Below are 18,047 nucleotides of genomic sequence, written 5' to 3'. Positions count from 1 at the left end.
ATACAAGAGATGTCAAAAGATGGTTGGATGAAATGCCACGTTAATGGCAGAGATGTAGGAACTATAGGATCTTATTAACGTTTATGTATTAAAATTGCAGGTATCGCCAAAAGATGAACAAGATACACTTCATATATTTGCAAGTAAACATGTGTTACCTAGAGCCCACTTTCAGACCAACAATAACAAATTCTGCCTTCTTCAGATCAGATGTAACTCAAAATTGTTTTATACCCTCAGCATTTCTTCAAGTAGGATTATCTTTTTCCAGAAGCCATCACAAGGCCTAAGAAGATTTGCAACAATGGGAAGGATTTTTTTCTTCCCTATAATGAACAGATTAAAGGCTTAATCCCAAGGTCTGTCTCTGTGTCCAAGCATAATTGTCCTGTAAGTCACTCCAAATGGGTTTTTATCCATGTACACTCAGGAACTGTAAAGTCATTTTTTTGGGGGGAAAAACCACAAAAATGTATTAAAAGTCAACAGAAGAGGTCACTTTCAGCAAAGTTTGTATCCAGGAAGGGGTGCCCCAAATGAGTACTTTTTAATATCAGGTTCTTAGGAAAATACTGATATTACCAGGCCACTCAAGGCCAAGATTGCTTTGTGGCAACTTTCAGAAGGGCATCTACTCCCGTTTTCTTGGTGATTGACCTCTGGGGGTTACATGCCAAGATCATCCTGAGTCTTTTAGCCCATCAGTGCTACGCTTAACTTTCAGGTCAGCAAGAACTCTTAATGAAAAATCATCCATGACATTTGTTAAAGTGGTCACACTGCCTCCTCTTCTGTCTCAAATTTCCCTGCCTCTCTCTTATAAAGACACTTGAGGTTGCATTTGGGGCCCACCAGGATGATCAGTCTTCTCTCATCAAGATTCTTCACTTAATCACATCTGCAAAGTCTCTTTTGCCATATAAGCTTCCAGGGATTCGAACCTATATATCTTTGGGGCCATTACTCAGCCTACCACACAAGCTAATAGCAAAAGGGACACAGAAACCTCTCATAAAGAGGGAAAAAGGGCCCATAGGACCCCACTGTCCCTAGAATTCTCACAGGAAGTAGTCTGGGACAGCGGATGCCAACCTTTCGGACCTCACGGACCACCAGGGGTCCACAGACCACTAGTTGGCAACTGCTGGTTTGGGACATATTTTTCTAGATTTTTTTTCTATGCAGACACTAACAGATGTATTGCTTTTATTTCCTTTCCTTTTAAAAATAAAAAATGGGATAACTTCCTACACAGCCCAGCAATTTGTCTCTTTCATTTAATAATGTGTCTTTGCAGTAAGCTCTTTAAGAGGAAAGGGATTTACTTTCATGCTGCAGTCCTCTTTGATGTAAAAATAGCAACTTTCCAGTAAAGCAAGTGACTTTTTAAAAAATTCCATTTGCAATAATCTCCCAGAAACGTCAATGTTTTAATTTATAAGAGAAAGGTGACTTCAAACCAAAATAAGGATAGAGGCTACTTAGAAATTAGTATCTGGGGGAAGTTAGAAAAAGGGCCCTTTACTTATACATGGATGCAGCATGACATACCGGAAGATTAACTAGCCTGTTAAAGTGAGAGTGCGTGTTTCCATGGTATCAGTTTAAGCATCTATGTGACCTTAGCAAGCTGTATCCAATCTCTGGGCCTCAGGGTCCTCACCTTTGAAGTGAGAGTATTGGACTAGAAGTTTTTTAAAGCTCCTAATGATCTTCCACTCTGCATTTTTGGAAAGGTACTATTCTAGTAGGCTAAGAGACCCTGTTTGAATAACAGACCTTTTACTAACTTGCTATGAACTTGAGCTAGACCAGGGTTGAGGGACACCTGGACCAAGGGCTGTATAAGGCCTGCGAAATCAACTGGTCTGGCCCTGCCAAGGCATTAGGGGTGAGTTAATTAAATGTTTGACCAAATATAGCAGGCTGATTTTTAAGTTGATAATTCTGTATGGCCCTCGAATGGTATAAATATCCAAATGGCCCTTGGCAGAAAAGAGGTTCCTCACCCCTGAGCTGGACAGTCAGCTCCGTTGGGCCTCAGTTTATTCATCTGTAAAATGAGCAGGCTGGACTAGAGTGATCTCAAGATCCTTTCTAATTCTCACATTCTAATCTAGACAATGAGTCTCAAACTTCAATCTGCCTAAGAATCCCATGGGGATTTTGTTAAAATGCAGAGTCTGGTTCAGTAGGTCTGGGGTGGCGTCTGAGATTCTCCATTTCTAGCAAGTTCCCAGGTAAGACATGCTGGTCTGGAGATTGCACTTTGAGTAACAAAGCATTTGGATTTTGAAATGTCAGGAAACTGTGAAAGACTTGGAAATTAGTGAAAGATTACCATGTGTCTAGGATTAACTGGTGCTATAGGCATGTACAGTTTGCTTGTCTTTTATCCAGCTCTGTAAGAGTAGATGTGAAATACAAATAGTAATGGGATGAATTTTGTTTAATTGATTTCAGCCCCGAAGCAAAAGATGGCTCCCAAACATCCATTTTACTTGTCCTGTAGGATATCAGCCCCTTTGCACAATTAGTAAATTCGTTTCCGTATTCCTGATTGCCCACATGTATGTGTTCTTCAAAATCTCTTTCAAACAGGTTTCACCTTTGCAATTCATTCATCGATTCATTGATTGATTTATAGCAAGGAATGCTTGTGTGAGTGGGGAGGTTGCAGGGTGGGAAACAAACGCCTCTGGAAAGTGGGTCAGGTATCATGTTTTCCTGACTCCCAGCCAGGGATCACGTGAGGAAGTTCGCTTTGCCTCCAGTCTAGGCTGGGTAATTCCCCTCCCAGAGCTAGAAGGTCACGGAATATGGGGGAAGAAGATGCTTTAACCATCCTGTGGCCCGGTATCAAGCGGGTGAGAGACCTGGCCAAGCCTGGAGGGGCTGTAGCTGGGATTTGAACCTGACCTCAGGACTCCTCCAGCGCTCTGGGGCCACTAAACGATGACCCTCATAGGTCTGCTGCATTTGTTAAGAATTTGACCCCTGTGTGGGTGGGAGAGGTCAATGGGGGGTTGTAATACTTTCAACACTAAAGATAAAAAAAAAAAAAGGGAATTTGAGCCCCGCTCTGCTGGTGTGGCTCAGTGGTTGAGCATCGACCTATGAACCAGGTTCCATTCCAGGTCAGGGTACATGCCCGGGTTGCAGGGTTGCGGGTTCAGCCCCCAGTGTGGGGTGTGCAGGAGGCAGCCAATCAGACAGAGGCTTGGGGCGGTCCCTAGGAACGAGGGGCGGAGCCTTGGGCGGCGGGGCGGAGCCTAGGGCTGGGGGCGGGGCTTAGGGCGGCGGGGCGCTCCCTGGGGCTGAGGAGCAGAGCCTGGGGCGGCCGCGCGGGCAGCCCCGCCCCACGGGCTGCGGAGTCGGAGAGAAGGCCGAGCTGCGCCAACCCGGCTCCGCCCCCGCCTGTCTGTGACTGTGGCGGCCGCTATCGATAAAGTTGTTGTTCTGCCAACATGGCGGCGCCCATGGAGACCGGCCGGGCAGTGTTCGCCTGAGGTGGGAACCGAGGCATAAGGAGCCGCAGGCCAGAACCTGTGAGCAGGTAAACCCCTGAGCGGGGCCAGCGGGACAAGAGGCGAGGCCCGATCTCCTCTCCCCGGACCGGGAGGTTCCGATCTGCTGGGAGCAGGAGGGGAAGGTGCAGACTGGGTTAGGTGGTCCCGGAGCCGAGCCATTTCCGAACTGGAAAAGTCCCCGACATCCGCTGGGAAAGTCTCTGAGACCGGGGTCTTCGGGCTCTTGGAGCGACAGACCCGCCGACAGCTCTGGGCCCTTGCCCTGGAAAGCGCACGTGTGCACGTAGGTCTGTACTCCAGTTCCTCTCCCGCCGCTCCCCGCCCGCTGGTCCCTGCATCTGCGCTCCCTGGGCTGGGGGTTTGGACTCAGTGCCTCTCTGGCCCACCTGTCATTGCCACAGCACGTCAGGGCTCGAAGGGCCTCAGCGATCATTGGGTCTAACCCCTCATCTTAAGGAGAAGCTGCGGTTCCAGACACGACATAAGTTGCCTGGGGTCATACAAGTTAGCAGTTGCAGAAGCTCAGATCACCTTATGAGAGGTAGTATTTTTGTTTGGTCTCCAAACTCGGTCCATTAAGGCTCATTTCCCAGGTACATTCTCACACACCTTCTTTTGGGTGCACCCAAGTGCCTTCACACGCTTCTCCTATGTGTTCTGTTGCTTTGCCTGTCTTCTTCTAGGTTTCTCTGCCCATAAACCATTGTCCATTTGGGTCCAGTTCCCAGGCCCTCCCTCCATGGGAACATGCCACTCCCCCCACCATTCTCATTAAACTGAACCTTAAGCCCCAAGTGAGGCTGGGAGGATCACAGAATATGGTGGAAGAAGACACAAGGTTCCAGACATCTGGGTAAAGAGCTGGGTAAGACAGAGATGAGGAGGAAAGGTGCCATGCCGATCATAAGTGCAACCCACAGCCACACCTTTCACACTTATCCCATGGGCATAGTCCTCTAATAAAACGGCTGCTCCTGGTCAGGAAGAGGCAGTGCCCAGCGGGGCGTTGGTGGTGAGTGGCAGAGAGCAGGGCCTGGGAAGTAGAGGAAGGGAACTTGGCCGAGCTCCAGAAAGTTCTATAAGAAATCATAGCCCTGCTCGGCCGGTGTGCTCAGTGGTTCAGTGGTTGAGCATTGACCTATGAACCAGGAAGTCCTGGTTCGAGGCTAGGCCAGGGTACATGCCCGGGTTGCAGGGTTGCGGGTTCAGCCCCCAGTGTGGGGTGTGCAGGAGGCAGCTGATCAATGATTCTCTCTCATCTTGATGTTTCTATCTCTTTCTCCCTCTTCCTTCCTCTCTGAAATCAATAAAAATACATTACAAAAAAGAAGAGAACCAAAGTATTAAAAAAAAGAAATCATAGCCCTGAGTATACTATGTGCTGAATCTTGAGGACCCTCTAACACAGCGGTTCTCAACCTGTGGGTCGCGACCCCTTTGGTGGCCCATCGACCCTTTCACAGGGGTCGCCTAAGACCATCCTGCATATCAGATATTTACATTACGATTCATAACAGTAGCAACATTACAGTTATGAAATAGCAATGAAAATAATTTTATGTTGGGGGGACAAGGACACATTTGTAATCTTTGTAATATCTTATTCAATAAAGGGAAAAAAAAAGAAAAAAAATAATTTTATGGTTGGGTCACAACATGAGGAACTGTATTTAAAGGGCCAGAAAGTTGAGAACCACTGCACAAAAGGTCTGAACTTAGAGTCTTGACATATTTTCCCATATTGCTCCCCAGAGAGGTAGAATCAATTTACATACCCACCAGCACTGTATACAAATGCACATTTATCGATGCCCTGACCGGGAATCGAACCGTGACCCCTCCTTCCTGGTTCACAGGTCGATGCTCAGCCACTGAGCCATGCACATTTCTTTCTTTCTTTTCTTTCTTCCCCTGCAAAATGCTTTATTGTTTCATTTGGTCCAATGCATGGGAGAGGGCTTCAGGGTGGTTACAAGAATGGCTAGTAGTTTTGGTAAGAGGCTCAGGTAAAAGCCAGACACCAGGAGATGCAGAGGGGCCTCTCAAAGGCCCCTAGTCGTGCTTGAGGGTGAGTCTCTTGAAAAAAGATACTCGCCCAGCCCAGCCTGGGGGCCGGCCAGCCTGCTGATGTTGGTCAGGTGTCGCCCATCTTCTTGATGAGTTTCACCTCCTCACCCCGGAAGTGATTCTGTAGGCAGTCACAGACATGAGGGTCTGTGCGGGTGGAACCCAGGGCCTGCAGCTCCACAAGGGTTTCCTCTCCAGGCCAGGGCGGCTTCCATGGCGTCCTGAGTTTTGCCCACTCCTCTTGGGAGACTTCAGCACGTCCTGGAAGAGAATGCGGCCCCCGCGCTGGTTTTGCGTCCTTAGGAGGCGCTGGGAGCCCTCTCGCTTCTTCTCCAACTCGCGGAAGAAGTGGCCCACGCCCTGGGGGGCCGCATCCCAGCGGTGGAACTAGAAGCCCAGAGAGAGGCAGGTGCGGAGGCCCGCAGATGCAGGCTGGCCAGGCGTTGGCCGCAGCCCCCACCTCGGTGGAATAATTCTGACGAATCTGGGAGCTCATGGTTGTTGGGTAATAAGGAGATAAGGTAGGAAAAAAACCCGGTGTTTTGACTGGTCCCAGAGGTGGTTCTGAAGGTGGTTGACTGGATAAGACGCTGGAGGGTGGCCGGAGGCTGGAAGAAGGGGCGTCTCCGGGTCTGTTCCGTCCAAACACTGTCGATCCAGTCCCGCCAAGGGCACTGCCCACGCACATTTCTTTTGGTTTAACAGGTTTTTGCCAACCTGATAAGTAAAATATTTCATTGTTGTTTTAATTTGCATTTTTGATTTGTTGTAAAGTTGATCTTTTTCATATATTTACGATATTAGCCATTTGCATTTACTCTTCTCTTTTTTCCTCTACTCATTTTTAAAATTAGGTTTTTAATATTTCTCTTCTCATATGTGAACTCTGTAGATTAGGATAAGCTTTTTTGTTGCAGTTTTTGTAGTTTTTTCTCAGCTTATTTTTTGCTTTCTTTTGTCAATGGTGTTTTTGATATACAGATGTTTTAGATTTTAAGAGAGATTATTAATATTTTTCTTTCTGAATTCTTCCATTGCTTTATTCTCTGGACAGAACATCCTGCACCATGTAAAGAATTACTAAGTACTTATCTATAGGGTGGGGCAAAGGTAGGTTTACAGTTGTGAGTATGCAACACAGTTTATTCTTATTTATTATTTATTAATTATTGTATTATTTTCCATATGAACAACTGTAATCCTATATTTTCCCTACCCTTTATGTTTTTGTCTTGTTTTATAGTATTAAAAAATTCTTTAATTTATATGGTATTTACTGTGGCTTATGTTTGAGGTGGGGATCTAATTTGAATTTTCCCAGCATTCCTTGAATAATCTGTCACTTTGTAACCTACTTGCTTTTTTCTTTATGAACTTTAAGTTCTTATAAACACATAGATCATTTTCAGTATTCTCTAGTCTATCGGTTTGTGTAAAGGAAAGGTTATTGGTGAACCAGGTATTATGTAAATGTTTTTAGAAAGCTTGTTTGTAAATGCATTGTTTGTAATTTGGTTCATAGGATAAGTGAATCGTAGAGACAGGATTAGAATTTTAAGTGGAAGAATGACCTTCATATTGCTCCTATCGGTGAGCTGTTTACATTCTTTGCTGTTTCATTTGTCACAATGGCTAACCATCATTAAAATCAAAAGCTTGCGGGACTACAGTTAGAGTCAGTTTGTATTTTTATAATTTGCGCCTTGCCATTGTTTCTGTTTGAGAGGACAGTCCATTGTGTTCTTAGGGAATGCAGCCTAGGAGAGAGATGGCAGGCATCTCCCTGTGTGCCCTCTGTTAAACTGGCATCTTTGGTTTGCAAAGATATGGAAATGCTGACTTAGCAAGAGAACCTAAAATCCATGAGTCCTGTAGGTAGTTCTAATTATGTAGACATCTAACCCCTAAAAATCAATGCGATTGCCTTAGTTGTACAAAGTGTCTATATATTACCTGATGAACAAAAAGATAGATACAGAGGCACTAAAGCATTGAACAGACTGTCAAATTACAGCGGGAAGGCTGGGGAGTGTTGGGGAAGGGGGGGGAAAGAGATCAACTGAAGGACTTGTATGCTTGCATATAAGCACAACCAATGGATACAAGACACTGACGGGGGGCGCGGGGGCAGATGAGGCCATGCGACAGGGGGTAGGGGAGGCTGGGGGAAGGTCAATGGGAAAAAAAGGAGATATATGTACTACTATGTGTAATACTTTAAACAATAAAATAAAAATAAAAAAAGCAAAACCCCCAAAGTGTCTATATATTAGGTTGGTCATATGGAATTGCTGATATTCATCTGATTTCACATAGGTCACTATTATATCTATAGCCACATCTACCCACATTAAAATAGCCAAGCCCAATGGATAGGGAGTTGTTGTTGTTTTTTCATTCTGTTTCTGATTTCACCCCCAAAGAAGCGAGATGTGTTAAATACAGTGAGAACTGGTATGTCAGGAACCTTGGCAGACCAACTTGTAAAATGCCAACACTGTGATGCCATTTTGTGTGAGCGTGAAATTCGCCTTTATAAGCCTGTAATGAACCCTGTTGGCAACGTCCGTGTAGCTTTGTGAAATGGGGCCAATCCTAGTAGATAATGGAAACATTCTGAGAGAATCAAAGAACACCAGCTTAGAGTGTCAGGCCCCTCCCTCCCTCCCTTCCTTCCTTCCTTCCTTCCTTCCTTCCTTCCTTCCTTCCTTCTTTTCTTCCTTCCTTCTTTTCTTCCTTCCTTCTTTCCTTCCTCTCTTCCCGTTCCTTCCCCTCCTTCGCCCCCTCCCTCCCTCCCTCCCTCCCTCCCTCCCTCCCTCCCTCCCTCCCTCCCTCCCTCCCTCCCTCCCTCCCTTCCTTCCTTCCTTCCTTCCTTCCTTCCTTCCTTCCTTCCTGGTTTTGAAAGATCTGTTATGAAAATACTATAGCACTTCTCAAATGCTGTTATGCCAGAAGGGAGAAAGTTTATTTATTCATAAATATTAAATATCTGATGCATTGTCACCTCAACCTTTTGAATCGTGGTAAAACATGAAACATCTTTTATGAGTTCATTTCTGGAATTCAACTTTGGAGAAAAGCATTTAAACGTTTAAGTTGAATTTTGAATCGCGGCTGGATGTCCTGATGGGCCCCCACCTATGGGTAGGATTCCAGAAAAACCACTGTTACACATATTGTATATTATTTGTTGGCTTCTTACCTCCTTTTCTCTGCCGGTGTGTAAGTGCCAGGGCAGAAGGGAGTTCGTGTTTGTTCACAGCTGTGTCCCCAGTGCCTAGAGCTGTGTGCACCTTGTGGCACTCAGTGCAGATTTGGTAAATGAATGGAGAACTAAGTGAATAAGCAGTCTTCTAAATTGCGGTTATTTCCTGGCTTAGCCTACCGAGTATCTTGAACTCATAGTATATTTGAAAAATGCTTATAATCGCCCAGAGTCTCTGGTCTTCCTTAAAGGCCTGTGTTCAGATCCCTTCCGATATTTGAGCCTAAGGCCAAGCTAAGATATGCTTGGAGCTCTTCTGAATCCTGGACGATGGGAAGTGAAGCCTGCTGGGCAGACCCTGGGCTGGCCTACAGAGAAGGGAGGGAGGGCTCCGCCGCCTCCCATGCAGTCTGTGAGGCTGTGGTAGGAGCTGGCCCAGGCAGTGCTCTCCATTTGTCCCTAGGGTGGGTTTGTATCTTTGGTGTTTGGGAGCACTGACCACCTTTATATTTTCCATTAAAAAGTTTGTGCTTAAAAATAAATTAATTAATTTTTTAAAAAGTTTGTGCTTAGCCTGGCCAGTGTTGCTCAGTGCTTGAGCATCAACCCATGAACCAGGAGGTGGCGGTTTGATTCCCAGGCAGGGTACATGCCCATGTTTGGGGCTCGATCCCCAGTAGGGGGCGTGCAGGAGGCAGCCAATCAATGATTCTCTCATCATTGATGTTTCTATCTCTCCCTCTCCCTTCCTCTCTCTGAAATCATTAAAAGCATATTTAAAAAAAAAATTGTGCTTAGCTCAATTGAACTTTTAAAGCAGGAGTGGGCAACCTTTTTGTGAGTGCGTGCCAAAACCAGCAAAATCTCTGACTCAAAGTTCTTCTGCGTGCCAACCCTCATTTTTTGAGAACATGTTACACCTACTTGATATCTCTTAAGGTGTACGTATGTGAAGAACCTTGAAGAAATAATAAAATTCATTCAAGCGACAAAAACACAGTATATGATGATGAAAAATACATTTATTTTTTAATGTATACATGTACACTGACAGTCCGACAGAAAACTTTATGACTCCGTCTGATATTATCAGTGGGACTTTTGCTGCTGCATCACTGGTGACAGAGATTCTACATCAGGTTTATATTTCATGACCTTCAGAGATATGCAGGAGCTACTACTTTCATCCGTCAGGCTACTCCTATTACGAGACTTAACAGAATTCATCACTGAGGCCAAAGATTCACAAGCGTATGTGGATGAAACCAAAACACTGGTCAGATCTAGGAAGGCAGGGAGAGTTAAGGCAGAGGCACAGAAATTGCTCTTCCCCCTCTCGTCAATCCATGTCTGTGGTCTTTAAGATAACTTGTTATGTAAAATTATTTATCTATCTAAGATGCACCTACACTGAATTTATCTGAAAAATAAAAGAGTCGATATTAAGAAAAAAATTGTAAATGGAAGATTATAAGGGAGAGTTTTGCGTGCCAGCAAAAGTTACTGGCGTGCCATGTTTGGCATGCGTGCCAGGGGTTGCCCACCCTTGTTCTAAAGCATTCTTTTCAGGGAGAGCAATCATCAGAAGAATAAGAGGAAAGTGAGGGGGCAAGGTGCCCTGGGCTGTGCTGAGTGGAAGGCCAGGCTCAGGAGGGGGTTCAGGTAGCTCACCAGTGTGCTTTCTCCCCTCTTTCAGGGCCTCCCACCTTCTGAAGAATGGCTTCTGCTTGGCAGAGATTGGGTTTCTATGTCTCTCTTCTGAAAAGGCAGCTAAATGGTGGGCCGGATGTCATCAGTTGGGGAAAGAGAGTCATTCCAGGATGTTCCAGAGGAATTTACAGTGCCACGGGCCAGTGGACGAAAGAGTATACGCTGCAGACAAGAAAGGACGTTGAAAAATGGTGGCATTCACGAATAAAAGAACAGGCCTCCAAAATTTCTGAAGCTGATGTGAGTATCCTGGGAGATTCTGAAAGGGTAGAGAAGAGGGGTTAAGGGCTTGGACTCTGAGGTCAGACTGCCTGGTTCAAACAAATTATTAAGTACTAGAGGCTCAGTGCACGAAATTTGTGCACTGGGGCGGCAGGGGGGGTGTGTGTGCCTCAGCCCGGCTTGCACCCTCTCATAGTCGGGAGCCCTCGGTGGACATCCCTCTCATAGTCGGGGACGCCTTGCTTCTTACCGTCCACCTGCTAGCTGCTCTTTACTGCTTGGCTCGCTGCTCCTTAGTGCTGCTGTGGAGGCGGGAGAGGCTCCCACCACCACCGCTGTGCTCGCCAGCCGTGAGCCTACTTCTGGCTGAGCGGCGCTCCCCTGGTCAGAGCGCACTGACCACCAGGGGGCAGCTCCTGCATTGAGTGTCTGTCCCCTGGTGGTCAGTGCGCATCATAGTAACCGGTCGTCCTGGTCGTCCTGCCATAACAGTCGCTTAGGCTTTTATTGTATATATGTGACCTTGAACCAAATGATTGAATCTCTCTGTGCTTCAGTTTTCTCATCTAAAGTGGACAGTGATAGCCACAGTGTCCACTGCTCCCTGGTAAATGCGAGGGTCAATGTAATGAGACAAGGCTGCTGCTTAGAAGAGATTCAGTGTGGTGTGTGTGCACGCAGGTGCATGCAGATAGCACCACACCAGCATTCTGCAGCAGCATTTACTGGAAACCCATCAAGACAGGAGCCATAGCAGGCGCTAGGTTCTTCCTGGTCCATTGCAGAGTGGGGCAGCACACAGGGTTCTGGCAGGGTCAGATATCAGACTCCAGAAGTGGCACCTGAGCCCCTCAGCTGAGGAACTTTAAAGCTATATGTTCTGAGAAGGACCTTCCCCTCCCCTGGCATAGCCTTGGCCTCCAACCCTGTTCTGTCACCTCAGCGTCATGGTTTGGGAGGTACCAGCCCTTCCCTGGTATGACCTGGGGCTGGGGTCCAACCTGGCATTAGCAGCTGTATGAATTAGTGGACCCTTGGCTTCTGATCCGGATGCACTAGTCCAGGCTCTACCTGAATTAATTGTCTGAAGTGCTTGGCTGTAGCCGTATCCGTGGAGTGCTCTGCTGGAGGCTGCTTCTCTGGGTGGCCAGCCTGCTGGGTACCAGGCTCGGATGCGTTAGCCATTACCTCTGGTGAGAAAGTCTGACATTGAGAAAGGCATAGCATATAACAAGTGAAATGACAAAAAGGAAGTTTTGAATGTAATGCGTAAATGTGCAATGCAAGCCTAACTCTTACTCATTAGGAAGCGAAAAGCCTTCCTGGCAACATGATCAGACTAATCTAACGTAATATATTTTGGATATAAACCTTAGGGATATAAACCTTAGTTCAATTCATTTTTTTAATATATGTATTTTTTATTTCAGAGAGGAAAGGAGAGGGAGAGAGGGATAGGAACATCAATGATGAGAGAGAATCATTGATCGGCTGCCTCCTGCACGCCCCCTACTGGGGATCGAGCCTGCAACCTGGGCATGTGCTGCCCTGACCAGGAATCGAACCGTGGCCTCCTGGTTCATAGGCTGATACTCAACCACTGAGCCACACCGACTGGGCAGGGTGCAGTTTAATTCTAAATAAGTAGCTTAAACTTCGATTTTTTACTTTTGGTTTAGATTATAATTTAGTGACTTTCAAACATTTTGAAGTTGTAGCTTACTGATTTTGTGACATCTCATTCTGAAGCATATGGTTTTTAAAAAATTAAGTGGATCAAAATAAATTATTCTATATAATAAAAGGCGAATATGCAAATTGTGCCCTCAACTGGGAGTTTGATCAGGGGGTGGGGTCAGCCAGCCAACTGCCCGTGGCCCCTCCCCCTGGCTGGCCCAGCCTGATCTGCCCAACCGGACCCCACCCGTGCACAAATTCGTGCACTGAGCCTCTAGTGTTTCAATAATTGGATAAATAGCTTTGGAGATATTGTGGATGGGCCCTGCCACTCTGTCGGGTTTGAGGGGGGTGCAGTGTAGTGGAGCGAGCTCCTGGCGAGGGTCTGGAGCCTGGCAGTAAAGGACTGGCTCTGCTCCAGAATGCGTGCGAACTTGGCAACATCATGAACCTCCTTGGTCCTCACATTCCTCACATTATTTATCTCACAGAATTGTTTTGAAAGTCAAATGGGGAAATGTGGCTGAACACATTTTACAAACTGAAGTGTTATGTAAATGAAAAAGGTACAAGGGGAGAAAAATGTGTGGTGCGTCTTGTCAGGAACAGAAAACACTGCTGGATGCTGGTGGGTTCGGAAGCATTGACCATGGACCTCACTCTAGTGCAGTGATGGCGAACCTATGACATGTGTGTCAGAGGTGACACACGAACTCATTTTTTTGGTTGATTTTTCTTTGTTAAGTGGCATTTAAATATATAAAATAAATATAAAAAATATAAGTCTTTGTTTTACTATGGTTGCAAATATCAAAAAATTTCTATATGTGACACGGCACCAGAGTTAAGTTAGAGTTTTTCAAAATGCTGACACGCCGAGCTCAAAAGGTTCGCCATCACTGCTCTAGTGTGAGGTACAGTTGAAACCCACCCAAATGATTGTCTAGAAGTGGAATATTTTGCCAGCATGATCCTAATTATCATCATACTAAAAAGAACTTCCATTTTTTAGAAAAATACATTTTATTGATTTTTTACAGAGAGGAAGAGAGAGGGATAGAGAGTTAGAAATATCGATGAGAAATGTGAGAGACAAACATCGATCAGCTGCTTCCTGCACACCCCCTACTGGGGATGTGCCTGCAACCAAGGTGCATGCCCTTGATCGGAATTGAACCTGGGACCTTTGAGTCCGCAGGCTGACGCTCTATCCACTGAGCCAAACCGGTTAGGGCAAGAACTTCCATTTAATGAGCATATTATGATGTGTCAGGCACCATCTGTCCATTTATTTTCCCATTTGATCCAGAAACAACCCTGAGGGAAGGTATTATCCTCATCTTGGGGATAAGAAAACCGAGGCTCAGAGGGAGGTTTGGCAATTTGTCCAGATGCACAACTCACCTGTGGCAGAGCCAGGATTCAGACCCAGTCATCTTTTAAAAAAATATTTTTTTTTTTATTGATTTCTGAGAGGAAGAGAGATAGAAACATCAAAGATGAGTGAGAATCATTGACCGGCTGCTGCTTCCTGCACACCCCACACTGGGGATTGAGCCCACAAACGGGCATGTGCCCTGACCGGGAATCGCACGGTGACCTCTTGGTTCATAGGTGGACGCTCAACCACTGAGCCACGCCAGCTGGGCCCAAGAATATTTTTTCCATTGATTTCTAGAGAGTGGAAGGGAGGGAGGAGAGGGAGAGAGAGACACCCACACATTGATTGGCTGCCTCCAACATGCTCCCCTACTGGGGCTGGGGAACCTGTAACTGAGGTACATGCCCTTGACTGGGAATCAAACCTGAGACCCCCTTGATCCAAGGGCCGATGCTTTAACCACTGAGCCACCTTTGATTTACAGATTGTAAACTGAGCCCAGAAAGGCAAAGGAATTTGCCTAAGGTCTCAGAGCCAGGGGCAAAGCTGGGACCAGAACTAGGGCTCCAGGTTGCTATTGAGTGCTCCTCTCTGCCATCCTCCCTTCCTCCCAGCTCGGAGCCAGGTCTATAAAGAAACAGAAATTATCTCTCTCCCAACGTGAGAAGCTGGCAAAAAGAATAGGACCTATTTATAAAGACCGTCCTTTTCTTATCGCTTAAAATCTTAATTTCTTTTAATGGTTTCAATTCTTAACTTTTATATAATTATGAAAATTTCCCTTTCAATTACATTCCTGCTTGGTTATAACATAAACTCCCATAATTCCTTCTCTTCTTTCCACCCACAGAGGATAGAATGCATTTCATTGTCACAGAGGAAAATGACTTAATTCACACAGAAAGCAAAAGGCAGGGCAGGCAGTAAGCTGAATACCTTTTCTGCAATAAAAATATCCATGAATATTAAAAGCTTTTGCTAGCAGTACTTTTCTATATATCTTCTATAAACTCAGTGTTGGTGTTTGGCTTAGCTACTATATAATGAATCACTCGATTTTACATAAATTTAAGCTTTGTTAAACAAACATACAAAAAGGAGATGCTAATGAAGGAGTGGAAAATGTTTGGGGCAAGATTGATTGTTAAATAAACATAATATAAAAATATATTACTATAATAAAAACAAGGTGATTATAATAAAAGAAGAACAGGTTTAATGTAAAAAGTTTATAATGAAAAACTCGAAATATTTTATAGCAAGGGTTTTCTTGTGTGTTTTTTTCGGGTCCCAGAACTCTGGCCCAGCCAGTGTGGTTCAGTGGTTGAGTGTCGACCTATGAACTGGAAGGTCACAGTTCGATTCCCAGTCAGGGCACATGCCCAGGTTGCAAGCTCGATCCCCACTGTGGGGCGTGCAGGAGGCAGCTGATCAGTGATTCTCTCTCATCATTGATGTTTCTATCTCTCTCCCTCTCCCTTCCTCTCTGAAATCAATAAAAATATGTTTAAAAAAAAATAACTCTTTAACAGATCTTTACCACGTTCCCTAAAAATGAGAAGGGAGGCTAGTTTGCTTATTTCCTGAGGTCTTGTTCCTCCTTTGAGAGCCTTGTTTACAAGCTGAGAGGATTATTTGTCACCTGTCTCCTTAAAGACGGTAATTCCTGAGTCCCCACTGACTCCTGAACCTCCTGTCCTCACCCACGTTCCTGAGGGTTTCCTAAGCGCTGTGGATCCACAGTTTCCAATTAAAGAGCGCGATCGTGTGCTGCTTCCCACCCATCTGTTTACATCAACAGCATTTCAAGACGGTTTTCTAGTCTGTGTAGACTAGTTCCAGACTCCTTACTCCCCTTTTCTTCCTTCAGGCATCTTGACTTGACTGCCCCTCGGTCATTTCTGGAGGAGGGGCAGGGAGAGAAAAGTTCCACACTAGTCTCTTTTGCCACGTGTCAGAGGCTCTGGTAAAAGTTTAACTTCTTTGCTGAAGGAAGTTTAAAGCAAGGGGTCAGATGAGATTGGAAAGAATCTGCTTTCTGGTTTCTTCTACTCCCCTGGTTATAGTTGGCTGTGTCAACGATCAGGCAAGCAAATACTAGCAAAAACCGCAAATCCCCTCCCCCCCACATGATCACAAAGGGATGGTTATGAATATTCTGTTTTGCATTTGTTTTCATTAGTTTGGGGGAAGCAAAGCCTTAGACGACCCTAGGAAGGGAGTCAAGACAGAAAGGGAAAGACAGAAGGCAGAAGTAAATGTAATAGTGTAATATCAGATGGTCCTGACCCTTAGTGACTAAGCAGAAGCAGTTATTTATTATCTTTCTTCCTAGGAGCTCCTCTGCCCCTTGGAGGATGTAAGGCTGGGCGGGGGCAGCGTGCCATCGCCTGGACAGGATTGGTGGACGACTTTGCTGGGAAATGCCCAGTTTGCATCATGGGGACAGTTTGCTAAGAGTTCTACAGAGGCCAGTTATCAGGCTTTTGGAGCACAAAGGCCCACAAATTTCCAATAGTTATTAATTTTGCTGGAGAGTTAGGCGGGGAGATGCTCAAACCCAGTCATTGCCCTTGAACAACAGGCCCCAATGAGGAATTAGTTACCTGCCTACCAGCTTTCCTCTGGAGCCTTATTCCCTCCTGTGCACGGACTTGTGCCAGCACTCACCATTTTGCCGATGGAAGAACTAAGGTGCCGAAGTCAGCGTCCCAATGAGGACTTCCTGCCCTGTGTTCATTCTTTTGGGATGCACGTCCAGTTCTCTGTGTTTCTCATGCTGAAGCTGCATCTTGGGAAGCTGGAGAGTTAGTTATACAACCCTGGCCTGAGGCTGCCTGCAGACCACCCCTGGGAAGCCACAGCCTTCTCCCTTCACTGGCTGAGATTCCCACCATCTTCCCATTTCAGCTTTTTCTGTTAAAAGATAAGCTCCCAACACAGTGAGAAACCCAGGACCCAAACTGGTGCCTTAGGATACTGGTCTTAAGCTAACCCAGGTCTGAATGCAGCTCAAGATTGAGGAAGGGCTCCATGTTCAGAGATGTCACATCTGGGATTCACTAGAGCTTCATTTGGAAAAACACAGTTTGCTTAGATCTAGATAGAAGCTGTCTTTAAGAGAAGCTTTTAAAAGAGAGAGAAAAAAAGATTAAAAATATAGGTGAGTAATTAGCACTTGGAGGGTGTTTGGCATCATTTTGGACATTTTTTTTTTAATATATTTTATTGATTTTTTACAGAGAGGAAGGGAGAGAGATAGAGAGTTAGAAACATCGATGAGAGAGAATCATCGATCAGCTGCCTCCTGCACATCTCCTACTGGGGATATGCCCGCAACCCAGGTACATGCCCTTGACCGGAATCGAACCTGGGACCTCTCAGTCCGCAGGCTGACGCTCTATCCACTGAGCCAAACCGGTTTTGGCCATTTTGGACATTCTTTAGCTCAAACCAGGGCTTTGAATCTGGGTTTTTGACATTTTTGTCAACTTCTATTACAGGAATAGTGTTTTCAAAAGCACACGTTTCACAGTGTTAAACAATTACCTTGAGGAACGTGCCCACTGCTATGTGCAGGCAGGTTCCCAGTAAATGCTTACTAATACTCATCATTTTCCTTCCTTCTTCCCTAGAAATCGAAGCCCAAGTTTTATGTGCTCTCCATGTTCCCCTACCCATCGGGCAGGCTGCACATGGGCCATGTGCGTGTGTACACCATCAGCGACACCATCGCCCGGTTCCAGAGGATGAGAGGGATGCAGGTAAGGGCAGTGCTGCCCGACAGCCTGTGTCCACCTCCCCCAGAACAATGAGAATGTTGCAACGTGTGTTCAGGGCAAATGCAGAACACCACTCAGTTAAGATGAGATTCGCTTTGAAGATAAACATGACAAGCTCAGTGTTTCCTTTTATGAACTAGAAGTTATTATAACAAAGCATCTCGATTAGTTGGGTGTTAGGTGTTGTGCTAAGGGTGGAGATGGGGTGGGGGTGGAGTGGGGTAGCCACACATGTGGGTAACACATGCTATCTCCCCAGGAAGGAGTTCACCGTCTGGTGGGGTGAAACACAGAATGGAATAAGGTTTTGTAAGGAAGAGACATTTGGGGAATAACAGCTCTGCAGGAGTTGGGAGGGGCCCCACTAAAGAGGGACCATCTGACATAGATCTGGAGGATGCGGTGAAATTTGCCTGGAGAGAGGAGGAGGAAGAAACTTTTATAAAAAAAATATATTTGTATTGATTTCAGAG

General features: G+C 45.7%; 1 protein-coding gene across 3 annotated transcripts in view; it reads left to right on the top strand.

The window, feature by feature from the left end:
• The first annotated feature begins 3,321 nt into the window (after positions 1 to 3,321).
• Positions 3,322 to 18,047, top strand: part of LARS2 (leucyl-tRNA synthetase 2, mitochondrial) — a 101,436-nt gene continuing 86,710 nt past the window's right edge. The window contains exons 1-3 of one of the 3 annotated variants that reach the window (XM_036333087.1): positions 3,322 to 3,556; positions 10,499 to 10,752; positions 17,428 to 17,556. In XM_036333087.1, coding sequence (XP_036188980.1) covers positions 10,519 to 10,752; positions 17,428 to 17,556 — 363 coding nt within the window. In that variant the 5' untranslated portion in view covers positions 3,322 to 3,556; positions 10,499 to 10,518. Of the gene's footprint in view, positions 3,557 to 6,685; positions 6,708 to 10,498; positions 10,753 to 17,427; positions 17,557 to 18,047 lie in introns of those variants that run through there. The other 2 variants (XM_036333088.1, XM_036333090.1) reach the window with 2 other exon arrangements.

The sequence above is a fragment of the Myotis myotis genome, unplaced genomic scaffold, assembly GCF_014108235.1.
Source record: "Myotis myotis isolate mMyoMyo1 unplaced genomic scaffold, mMyoMyo1.p scaffold_m19_p_13, whole genome shotgun sequence".
Classification (NCBI taxonomy): Eukaryota; Metazoa; Chordata; class Mammalia; order Chiroptera; family Vespertilionidae; genus Myotis; species Myotis myotis.
The sequence above is the reverse complement of the archived record's forward strand: the minus strand, read 5'-3'. Positions and strand labels throughout refer to the sequence as shown.